General features: G+C 52.0%; 1 protein-coding gene across 6 annotated transcripts in view; it reads right to left on the bottom strand.

The window, feature by feature from the left end:
• Positions 1-12,500, bottom strand: part of dop1b (DOP1 leucine zipper like protein B) — a 39,961-nt gene that overhangs the window by 7,523 nt on the left and 19,938 nt on the right. For 5 of the 6 annotated variants that reach the window (XM_062535202.1, XM_062535204.1, XM_062535205.1 and 2 more), the window contains 14 exons: positions 12,183-12,500; positions 11,756-11,832; positions 11,069-11,272; positions 9,826-9,978; positions 8,949-9,049; positions 8,507-8,697; positions 6,656-8,256; positions 4,977-5,206; positions 3,316-3,415; positions 2,939-3,130; positions 2,077-2,202; positions 1,778-1,912; positions 917-972; positions 316-420 (listed from right to left, as the gene is read on the bottom strand). The exon at positions 12,183-12,500 is cut by the window's right edge and continues 68 nt beyond it. In XM_062535202.1, the coding sequence (XP_062391186.1) occupies positions 316-420; positions 917-972; positions 1,778-1,912; positions 2,077-2,202; positions 2,939-3,130; positions 3,316-3,415; positions 4,977-5,206; positions 6,656-8,256; positions 8,507-8,697; positions 8,949-9,049; positions 9,826-9,978; positions 11,069-11,272; positions 11,756-11,832; positions 12,183-12,500 (3,589 nt within the window). The remainder of the gene's footprint in view (positions 1-315; positions 421-916; positions 973-1,777; positions 1,913-2,076; positions 2,203-2,938; positions 3,131-3,315; positions 3,416-4,976; positions 5,207-6,655; positions 8,257-8,506; positions 8,698-8,948; positions 9,050-9,825; positions 9,979-11,068; positions 11,273-11,755; positions 11,833-12,182) is intronic. The other variant, XM_062535203.1, reaches the window with a different exon arrangement.

The raw sequence follows: 12,500 nt of genomic DNA, 5'->3' as shown, positions 1-12,500 counted from the left end.
CACACACACACACACACTCACCCCAGGAGCAGGAAGTGGCCGGGCGGGGCCAGGTTGAGCTCCACACACACACACACACACACACACACACACACACACACACACACACTCACCCCAGGAGCAGGAAGTGGCCGGGCGGGGCCAGGTTGAGCTCCACACACACACACACACACACACACACACACACACACACACACACACACACACACACACACACACACACACACACACACACACACACACACACACACACACACACACACACACACACACACACACACACACACACACACACACACACACACACACACTCACCCCAGGAGCAGGAAGTGGCCGGGCGGGGCCAGGTTGAGCTGAGCCGACTCCCTGAGCAGGCTGAGGAGGGGCAGCACGTTGTCATGGAGACTCTGGGCCGGCAGGCTGTAGATGGGGAGGGGGGGCATCACAGGGTTATTGGAGGACTACGGGGTAACAGGGGTATTACAGTAATGGATTACTGTGTATGTGCACCTAAGAGTGTGTGTGTGTGTGTGTGTGTGTGTGTGTGTGTGTGTGTGTGTATGTGTGTGTGTGTGTGTGTGTGTGTTTGTGTGTGTGTGTACCTGGGAGTGTGAGTGTGTCTTTGTCTGTGTGTGTACTTGAGTGCATGAGTTTGGTCACATGCTAGAGATCATGTGCTTGTCAGTGTATTTGTGTATGCTTTGGCAAGATTGTGAATAAATATTGAATACATTCTGTATATTTGTATGTATATGTGTGTGTGTGTGTGTGTGTGTGTGTAGATGCATGCACTCTTCTGTGTGTGGTGGGCTTCTGGATAACAGGGTCATCATGCATGCGTATGAATGGGAAATGGACAGAAAGTGTCGGTGTCAGTAGCTACTGTTTGTGTGAGGAGGCTTCAGCACTCACTCACCTCTGGATGAAAGCGTAGCTGAACTGGAGCATTGGGATGTCTGCCAGAGTGGACTTCTGCCAAAGGAGGAGAAAGAACAGAGGGCTACTGATTTACAATACGTACGGTACAAATTACCTACTCTACACAACACTGACCAGAGGGCTACTGATTCACAATATGGTACAGATGACCTACAGTACTCCACACAACACTGACCAGAGGGCTACTGATTTACAATACGTACAAATTACGGCAGACTACTTACTCCCCGCCCCCTTCCCACATAACTCAGGACGCTTAAATACACTCATTCCCCCTTACCCAAAGAATTCCACACAAGTTTTTATTTATTTATTAATAACTGCACTTTAATAGAAACCTCCCCATTTGCACAATATTCCATGTTTAGTGTCTTTGGATGTTTCTATGTGTTTGTGTGTGAGAGTGTGGGATTGTGTATGTATGTATGTATGTATGTACATACAGTATATGTATGTGTATATATATGCATATGTATGTATATTGTGTCTAGTCTGTGTCATAGTTTTTATATATTTTTTACCATAAATTGTGCTTTCTTATGTTGAAGGGAAAACAAGGAGCATGAAATTTCATTCTCTGTATCGCAGAAAGTGACAATAAACAGACTTTGACTTTGACTTTGACGTACTCTACACAACACTGACCAGGGGGCTACTGATTCACAATATGGTACAGATGACCTACACAACACACACACAATATCATCACCATAATAACGATAAAGGGTCATCACTAAAGGACTTTTCTCTTCCCATCTCTCTTGTTGGCAAGGTGTGTGTGTGTGTGTGTGTGTGTGTCTGTGTGTGTGTGTGTGTGTGTGTGTGTGTGTGTGTGTACCTGGTCTCCTTTGATCTGGTGGGGTTTCTTCACCACCTCCTTGACGAGCTGCAGGATGGTGTCGGTGCGTAGGGAGCTCAGGGACTTCACCAGGTGCACTATGGTCAAACGAGACTCGCTCGCCTCGGGCAGGATCTACACACACACACACAAAAATAAATGTTGAGATTATTCCACACACACAAGCTGTGGCAATGATTTTGCCGAGGCAGTTCAGAGCACACACACACACACTGGTGCTATAATGACATCATCAGTGTGCGGCGGGCGTGCCCTGCGGTGAGGTCATCAGTGTGCACCTTGTTCTTGGCGTGCCTCCTCCTGCTGCGGCGGCTGCTCCACACGGCGGCTACGGAGGCCATCAGCTGCACCCCGAACTGCTGCGTCAGCGGAGTCAGGAAGTCCAGCACCTTCTGACGGAGCACCTGCCGCACAGACACAACACACACACACACACACACATGTCAGCGGAGTCAGGAAGTCCAGCACCTTCTGACGGAGCACCTGCCGCACAGACACAACACACACACACACACACACATGTCAGCGGAGTCAGGAAGTCCAGCACCTTCTGACGGAGCACCTGCCGCACAGACACAACACACACACACACACACACATGTCAGCGGAGTCAGGAAGTCCAGCACCTTCTGACGGAGCACCTGCCGCACAGACACAACACACACACACACACACATTTTATATACTTTATTTGATTCTACAGAACACACACACACAGACACACATTTTATATACTTTATTTGATTCTACAGAACACACACACACACACACACACACACACACACACACATTTTATATACTTTATTTGATTCTACAGAACACACACACACACACACACACACACACACACACTCACACACACATTTGATATACTTTATTTGATTCACACACACGCACACGCATGCACGTACACACACAACCATATACGCACACACTATTTGTTGTCTGAGAGCCCACATTTACATTATTACAATACGCTACATTTGGTTACATTTGCTACAACATGGTAAACATTTTAAGCTTTTAAAGCAATTCTCACAACAATTCTAGGAATTTAAAACATTTGACTCCATGGTTTGCCACACAGGTGAATATTATATGCACACACACACACACACACACACACACACACACACACACCTTGGTGCTCTTGAAGTAGACGGAGGTGGCTGAGTGGCGACTGAGCTGGATCGAGTCGGCGCCTCTGCGCTGAGACTCCTCCCCCTTGACCACGCCCCACAGCTGCGCCATGCTACTGAGCATGTGCGGAAACTCCTCCAGCACAGCATTACGAGCGTTACGCATGTCTGCAGCATCACCACCCTGAGAGGACTGCAGAGAGAGAGAGAGAGAGAGAGATGCAATCATGAAATGTTCAGAAGAAAACCTAACTGTGTGTGAGGGTGTTAGTGGCTGAATGTCTGTATATCCTTTTGCAAGTGTGTGTGTGTGCGTGCCTGCGTGTGTGCTTGAATGTACAGTAACTGTGCATGTGTGTGTGTGTGTGTGTGTGTTACCTTCTTGTTCTCCAGCAGACAGTAGTGTGTGATGTCTGTGATCCCCTCCAGTAATGTTAGTGGGTAGTCAGGGGCAATGTTCTCCTTCTTCAGACTGGAGCTGATGAATACAAAACATACAAAACACACACACACGCACGCATGCACGCGCACACACACATAGGTTTTAAGTAAATGCCCAAGGCTTTTCTTGAGACAAAGTGCACACACACAGGTCAAAGTGCACACACACACAGGTCAAAGTGCACACAAACACACACAGATCAAAGTGCACTGACAGATTTCTAACACAGCAATCTACTAATGCAAACAATTCGAAACATGCACTAACACACACACACACACACATACACACACTCACTCTATCATCTCAAACACACACACATTCTCTAACTCACTGGGCTTTGAACTTGGTCATGACCCCAGCACACATGGGACCAGCTTGTCCGAGTTCCTACAAATCTAGGCCTGCAGTCACACTTTTTCTATCTCTTACACATAGGCCTACAGTACACCTCTCCCCTCACCTTGTTTTCTCCTGGGCCTTGACCAGCCTGTCCAGGTTACAACACATCTCTCACTCACACACACGCACACGCACACGCACACGCACACGCACACGCACACGCACACGCACACGCACACACACACACACACCCCCTCACCTCTGCGTGCCCTTGACGCCGTCGTGCTCGTGGGCCTTGACCAGCTCGTCCAGGTTACAACACATCTCTCCCACACACACACACACACACAATCCCCCCCTCACCTCTGCGTGCCCTTGACGCCGTCGTGCTCGTGGGCCTTGACCAGCTCGTCCAGGTTACAACACATCTCACACACACACACACACACACACACACAATCCCCCCCCTCACCTCTGTGTGCCCTTGACCCCGTCGTGCTCGTGGGCCTTGACCAGCTCGTCCAGGTTACAACACATCTCTGTCTCTCTCTCATACACACACACTCGCCCCTCACCTCTGCGTGACCTTGACCCCGTCATGCTCGTGGGCCTTGACCAGCTCGTCCAGGTTACAACACATCTCACACACACACACACACACACACACACACACACAATCCCCCCCCTCACCTCTGTGTGCCCTTGACGCCGTCATGCTCGTGGGCCTTGACCAGCTCGTCCAGGTTTCAACACATCTCTCACGATCACACACACACACACACACACACACACACTGCCCCCTCACCTCTGTGTGCCCTTGACCCCGTCGTGCTCGTTGGCCTTGACCAGCTCGTCCAGGTTTCAACACATCTCTCACACACACACACACACACACACACAATCCCCCCCCTCACCTCTGTGTGCCCTTGACCCCGTCGTGCTCGTTGGCCTTGACCAGCTCGTCCAGGTTTCAACACATCTCTCACGATCACACACACACACACACACACACACACACTGCCCCCTCACCTCTGCGTGCCCTTGACGCCGTCGTGCTCGTGGGCCTTGACCAGCTCGTCCAGGTTACAACACATCTCTCTCTCTCACACACACACACACACACACACCCCTCACCTCTGCGTGACCTTGACCCCGTCGTGCTCGTGGGCCTTGACCAGCTCGTCTAGATTACAACACATCTCTCTCTCTCTCTCTCTCTCTCTCACACGCACACACACACACACTCCCCCCTCACCTCTGTGTGCCCTTGACGCCGTCGTGCTCGTGGGCCTTGACGAGCTCGTCCAGGTTGCGGCACATCTGGCTGAGCAGCGGCGCGGCGATGAGGCCGAGGGAGCGGCCCAGGAAGGGCAGCACGGACCCCAGCAGCTCCAGCCACGCCGGGTGCAGAGAGTGCCCGTACTGCCCCTGCAGCGCCCGGCCCGCCGCCGACACAAACATGCCCTGCGCCGTCACAGGGTGCGCCTGCAGGGGGCGATAGAGATTAAGTTATTAATATTAACACACAAACATGCCCTGCGGCATCAGAGGGTGCGCCTGCAGGGGGCGATAGAGAGAGATGAAGTTATTAACACACGTGAGCCTATAGAGGGCGATAGAGAGATGACATTATCAACACACGTGAGCCTGCAGGGGGCGATAGAGAGAGATGACGTTATTAACACACGTGAGCCTGTATGGGGCGATATAGAGATGACGTTATTAACACACGTGAGCCTGCAGGGGGCGATAGAGAGAGATGACGTTATTAACACACGTGAGCCTATAGAGGGCGATAGAGAGATGACATTATCAACACACGTGAGCCTGCAGGGGGCGATAGAGAGATGGCGTTATTAACACACGTGAGCCTATAGAGGGCGATAGAGAGATGACGTTATTAACACACAAACATGCCCTGTGCCGTCAGAGGGTGAGCCTGCAGGGGGCGATAGAGAGAGATGACGTTGTTAATATTAACACACAAACATGCCCTGCGCCGTCAGAGGGTGAGCCTGCAGGGGGCGATAGAGAGAGATGACGTTATTAACACACATGAGCCTGTAGGGGGTTATTAATACACAAACATGCCCTGCGCCATCAGAGGGTGCGCCTGCAGGGGGCGATAGAGAGAGATGACGTTATTAACACACATGAGCCTGCAGGGGGCGATAGAGATATGACGTTATTAACACACAAACATGCCCTGTGCCGTCAGAGGGTGCGCCTGCAGGGGGCGATAGAGAGATGAATTTGTTAACATGCCCTGTCCATTAGGATGCCACTGACATTCACTAGCCATTTGAATTCAGAACGATTCAATACAGTATTGATTCAATAGGAATGAGGTCTGAAATGATGTTATCAAAAGCTAACAATTTGATTAACTATTATCAGATATGATTAAATTCTGATTCAGCATTGATTCAGTAGTAGCAGTAGTAGTAGTACTACTAGTAGTAGTAGTAGTAGTAGTAGTACTAGCAGTAGTAGAAGTAGAAGTTTTTCATGATACTGTATAGGATCGGGTGAATTAATCTGAAGGCATCACCTTCCTAGCATCCTAATGGACAAGCAAAGACTGTCATTGTGATACCTTCAGATTAATTCACCTGATTATATATCATCACTACTACTACTACTGCTACTACTCAATCAATGCTGAATCAGAATTTAATCATATCTGATAATAGTTAATCAAATTGTTAGCTTTTGATAACATCATCTCAGACCTCATTCCTATTGAATCAATCAAAATGGCTAGTGAATGTCAATGGAATCAGAATCAATGCTGAATCAGAATTTCATCACTATCACATCTGATGATAGTGAATCAAATTGTTAGCTTATCAAATGGTAACCATAAACTGAATGGTTGAATAGTAAATGGTAACGTGATGGAGTGGTGGTATCGGTGCTGATCTTTGGTCTTACCTGCACGTACTGCAGTGCCCGGATGGACTGCTGGTACAGCACAGCCGTCTGCCACTCCCGCGCCAGCGACGAGCCTGATGCATTCTGGGACGCGGAGGACCCCGACGGCTGGTGTTTGTGGTTCTGATGCGGGTGGTTGTCCCCGGCGACCCCTCCTCCGGGCAGGCCTCGCGCGGCGTTGCTAGGCCACACGTGATGCTCCAGCACGATGAGCACGCGCAGCAGCCGCAGCAGAGCCACCTGAAGGGGGCGCTCGTGAGCCGACGCCTCCGACAGCCGGCCGATGTCCACCAGGCCCTCCTCGGACACCTCGCCGCCCTCCTCGGGGTCCAGCAGCACTGCGTCTCCTCCTCCTCCGTGTGTGTGAGCGTGTGTGTGCGAGTGCGAGTGTGTGTGTGTGTGTGTGTGCGCGCGCTGGCACGTGTGCATGGAGGCGCAGAGCGACAGCAGCACGTACTCCTGCACCTTGCAGTCGGCCAGCAGCCTCCAGACGCACGCGGCCCCCCGCGCTCTCTCCGCACCCGGCCCGGCCCCGGCCCCCCGCGTCGCCACGGAGACCAGCTCGGCCGCCAGCCGCGCCAGCACCTCGGCGCTCCGCACCTGCACGGCCCGGTTGCCGTGGAGATGGCGCGGGCCGACGCCCGCGTAGCTGGGGTAGTGGGAACGCATGAGGGCCAGACACAGAGACACCAGCAGCTCCAGCAGCACAGACGGAGCCGGAGAGGGGGATGACGGGGGAGGAGGAGAAGAGGAGGAGGAGGATGGAGGGATGGATGGAGAGGCGGAGGTGGAGGAGGGTGGGGAGCGAGCGGTCAGGATGGGCCCGTAGAAACTGCCCCCGTCCTGGCTCTGACGATGACGCAACAGCAGCTCCTGCAGCAAGCCCAAGTGTCCGGCGAAGTCCAGCGGCGTAGTGCTCAGAGCCTCCACCAGGGCGGCGCCGCGCGCTCCCCCCGCGGGCCCCAGCAGCGCTCCCAGCATGCCGAGCGGGCGCAGCAGCCGCTGGTGGTCGTGCGGGCCGGCGTAGAGCAGCGCGTGCTGGAAGAGCGAGTCGGCCGCCTGCCGCCTCTCCTGCTGCCGCCGCAGCTGCCGTAACCGCGCCAACGCCTCCAGCTCCTCCGCCTCGCCCTCCTCCTCCTCCTCCCCCTCCTCCTCCTCCTCGCTCGACAGCGAGTCCGACGCCTGCGTGCGCGCCGAGTCCACGCGCCGCACGCCCTCGGGTTCGCCCGAGCCCGAGCCCTGGTCGTCGTGGCGATGGATGTAAGGGGCGGAGCCGGAGGTGGAGCTGGAGTTGGTCTCCGTGGAGACCTGGGCGCCGCTGGTGTCGGCCGACTCGGTGTGGTCGCTCTCTTCGTCGTCCTCGCGGACTTCGTCGTTGTTGTTGTCCTCCTCGCTCGTCTCCTCGCTCCCGCTGCGGGACAGCGCCGCCGGCCAATCGGAAGCCTGCTCCTGCTCCGGGTCGCGGTTTAGCTCCTCCCACATGGCCTGGCGGTCCAATGAGATCAGGCTGCTGAGCAGCGCACTCTGCTCTGATTGGCCCTTACCGTCGCCGTGGACACCAGAGGAGTGGCGCTCCCGATGGGTCAGAACCCTCAGGTTACCTGAGGACACACACCGACACGTTAGTGACCAACCAGGACAGGGTGTGTGTGTGTGTGTGTGTGTGTGTGTGTGCGTGTCTCTATGACTCTACCTTTTTTGTCTGTGTTTATACGTGTGTGTGTGTGTGTGTGTGTGTGTCTACTGTATATGTATTTACATTTTTGTGTCTGTCTGTGTGTGTGGCTGTATATGCGTGTGCATGTGTGTCTCTATTTGTGTGTGTGTGTGTGTGTGTGTGTGCACTCTCACCGATGGTGAAGTTCTGTTTGACGTTCTGAATGGACATTCTCTGGGTTCTAGGATCCAGCAGCAGAAGCAGAACCGGTTCTAGGATCCGCAGAGCGTCGCCTAGCGACAGCGCCCGTAGCAACCAGCTCTCCCCTGCCGCGATGATGGAGCTGTCCTCGGTGTTCAGACTGTCCAGCACCACAAACAACGACCTGGGACAGAGTGGACGACCCGCAACGTCAACAACAATCACACACACTCTCAGGTCCAAGTGACCACAGGGAGCCCTGGCCTGAGTCCAGAATAGATATACTTAATTGTACACACAAACACACAAAGAAACAAAAGAAACAAACGCACAATGAAAGAAAGAAACAAACAAACATAAATACAAATATATTCACACAAACAAACAAACAAACAAACACACAACTAAACAAACAATTTAATAAATAGATGTTACCTGTCAAAGCTGCGGTGAAGAGACAGGCTCATGCTGAACTGCATCTCTCGGGTCAGGTGCCACAGCACCGAGAACCTGTGGAGGGACTCCAAACGCACAGTCTGGACACACACACACACACACACACACACACACACACATTCACGTTATGGTGTTGTGTTTATTAAAGGCATACACTGGGTTTGTAACGCAAGACCAATCAAGAACAGGGTCATTCCACGTCATTTCAACCAGAGCGCACGCACTTGCGTCTCAAAAAAATCTGAAAAAATATCATGTGTACCTATGCTACCCAGGAGACACTCTGTAAAATGTTTTTGTGCTAAGATCAATACTTTTCAAGTAACAGCCAGTTTTACGGGGGGAGGGGGGTGTCAAGAATACCGATTTCCATTGTTGCCAAACGGAGTGCAGCAAAATAATTGTTATTCGATTTGATTATGCTGTTTTCCTAATTGTTGGAAGTTATAACAGAAGACGATTACTCAATCAGTAAAAGCACAGGCCTACTGTGTGTGTGTGTGTGTGTGTGTGTGTGTGTGTGTGTGTGTGTGTGTGTGTATGTGTGTGTGTGTGTGTGTGTGTGTATGTGTGATTATGTGTGTGTGTGTGTGTGTGTGTGTGTGTGTGTGTGTGTGTGTGTGTGTGTATATGTGTGTGTGTGTGTGTGTGTGTGTGTGTGTGTGTGTATATGTGTGTGTGTGTGTGTGTGTGTGTGTGTGTGTGTGTGTGTGTGTGTGTGTGTGTGTGTGTGTGTGTGTATACTGTATATGTGTGTGTGTGTGTGTGTGTGTGTGTGTATATATGTGTGTGTGTGTGTGTGTGTATATGTGTGAGTATGTGTGTGTGTGTGTGTGTGTGTGTGTGCGTGCGTCACCTTGTCTGTGTGCAGCAGGCCGAGGCAGATGATGTCCTCGCAGACGTGTGGGGAGGGGGCGAGGCAGTGCAGCCGGTAGAAGAGCTCCACACACGACAGGTGATGCTCCCGCCGCTCACTGTCCAGCGCACACCACAACACCTGGGCCACACGCTACAGAGGGGGGGGGGGGTACAGAGGGAGGGAGAGGGAGGGGAAGGGAAAGAGGGAGAGAGAGAGGGAGGGGGAGAGAAGAATAGAATAGAATAGCCTTTATTGTCATTGTATGTTGTACAACGAGATTTGGATGCCACTCCTCTGGTGCAATCTGCATGCAATATAAATATAACATTTTTAAAAAAAATTAAAATAAATATTAACAGTATGCGGCAGTTTGTATGATCAATATGATCAGTATATGTGTCCCAGTGTATGAGTGAGTGTGCAGGTAATCTATTTTTGTTTCATGTTATTTGTCTCTGTGATGGCTCTGGGGAAGAAGCTGTCCCTGAGCCTGCTTGTCCTGGCTCTATGTGACCTGTACCGCCTGCCGGAGGGTAACAGGTCAAACAGGTGGTTTGCGGGGTGGGAGGAGTCCTTGATGATATTTCCAGCTCTGCTGCGGTAGCGAGAGCTGGCAATAGCCTCCAGGCTAGGCAGAGAGCAGCCGGTGAATTAAACAGGAGAGAATTAAACTGATATTTCATGTTTTAAGAAGGTGACTTTCTCCAGGCACTGTGCACACACTTTGAGGGGACTTGGCACATATGGCAAGAGGCACATATACAAAGCTATGACAGGTATCCTGTTTATTATTGGTAGATTGAGAAAGTCTGTGTGTCTGTGTGTGTGTGTGTGTATGCGTGTGTGTGTATGCGTGTACAGTATGTGTATGCATACTGTGTGTGTGTGTGCTACCTGGTAGAAGTCGGTGCTCTGCTCGACGGCCTTGAGCATGGTGGTGTGTGTGTGTGTATGCGCACGTGTGTGTGTGCTACCTGGTAGAAGTCGGTGCTCTGCTCGACGGCCTTGAGCATGGCGGAGTGTGTGTGTGTGTGTGTGTGTGTGTGTGCTACCTGGTAGAAGTTGGTGCTCTGCTCGACGGCCGTGAGCATGGCGCTGTGTGTGTGTGTGTGTGTGTGTGTGTGTGTGTGTATGCGCACGTGTGTGTGTGCTACCTGGTAGAAGTCGGTGGTCTGCTCGACGGCCTTGAGCATGGTGGTGTGTGTGTGTGTATGTGTGCATGTGTGTGTGTGTGTGCTACCTGGTAGAAGTCGGTGCTCTGCTCGACGGCCGTGAGCATGGCGGGGTGGATGGGGGGCACCGTGACCATCTGCAGGTGCCCGGTGTGGAGGCTGGCGCCGGGTCTTGCCTGGCGTGCCCGCCGGGTCTTGTCCTTCACCACCAGCGCCAGCGTCTGAGAGTGGTTGACCAGCTCCAGCAGCGACGACACCGCCACATGCTGCACCTGCCACAGCACGGCATGCTGGGTAAACAAGATGGCCGACTGCAGGGCCGAACTGACCACTATTATGGTTCCTGTATATCTGCCCTGGGCAGTACAGTTCCACTATTATGGTTCCTGTATATCTGCCCTGGGCAGTACAGTTCCACTATTATGGTTCCTTTATACTGTACCTGCCCTGGGCAGTAGAGTTCCACTATTATGGTTCCTTTATATCTGCCCTGGGCAGTATAGTTCCACTATTATGGTTCCTTTATATCTGCCCTGGGCAGTACAGTACAGTTCCACTATTATGGTTATTTTATACCTGCCCTGGTCAGTACAGTTCCACTATTATGGTTCCTTTATACTGTACCTGCCCTGGGCAGTACGGTTCCACTATTATGGTTCCTTTATACTGTACCTGCCCTGGGCTGTAAGGTTCCACTATTATGGTTCCTTTATACCTGCCCTGGGCTGTAAGGTTCCACTATTATGGTTCCATACCTGGTAGTCCTTTGACAGACAGCACAGGGCCATCAGGGACCTCAGCCACTCAGGTAAGGTGCCCTTTTCAGTGCCTGCTGAGAAAACAATAGTATTATAGTTGGATATTGTCATTCAGTATGTGCTAAAATGTGTAGACCTACTTGATGCTCCCGAATTATGCTTGAGCGCATGAATATCTAAAATATATGTGTGCGTGTGTGTGTGTGTGTATGTCTTCACCTATAATGTGCATTATGGACTGGGATATTGGCCGCTGTTGTACACCTTTCTGCCAAATTTGGATTATGCCACGATATACTGTATGCTTATCCTCTAATTCAAATAAAGAATTTAAAAAGTGTGTGTGTGTGTGTGTGTGTGTGTGTGTGTGTGTGTGTGTGTGTGTGTGTGTGTGTGTGTGTGTGTCTGTAGGCGTAGTACTCACCTGTGCTGTTGAACATCTGCTCGTACAGGTGTGCGTTCTCCTCCGCGCTCAGGTACAGTGGGAAGGTGGTGCTCTCCAGCATGAGGTGGCAGGCGGCCGTGAAGGCCTGTCGCCCCGCCTCCGTGACCTCCGACCTGCTGCGGGGGGCGTGGCCAGACAGCCAGTCCCGCCCCCCTGGGCTGCTGTCGGTGGACGAGCTGCGGCGCTTGAGCTTGTTGGGGGTGAAGATCTCGGCCAGCCGGTCCTTGATCTGGGGCATGGACATGTGCTCCCTGGAGCTCCGGTGCCCAGGGGACGAGCCCTTCTTGCCCAGGGAGG

This window comes from Sardina pilchardus, chromosome 4 (assembly GCF_963854185.1).
Source record: "Sardina pilchardus chromosome 4, fSarPil1.1, whole genome shotgun sequence".
Classification (NCBI taxonomy): Eukaryota; Metazoa; Chordata; class Actinopteri; order Clupeiformes; family Clupeidae; genus Sardina; species Sardina pilchardus.
The sequence above is the reverse complement of the archived record's forward strand: the minus strand, read 5'-3'. Positions and strand labels throughout refer to the sequence as shown.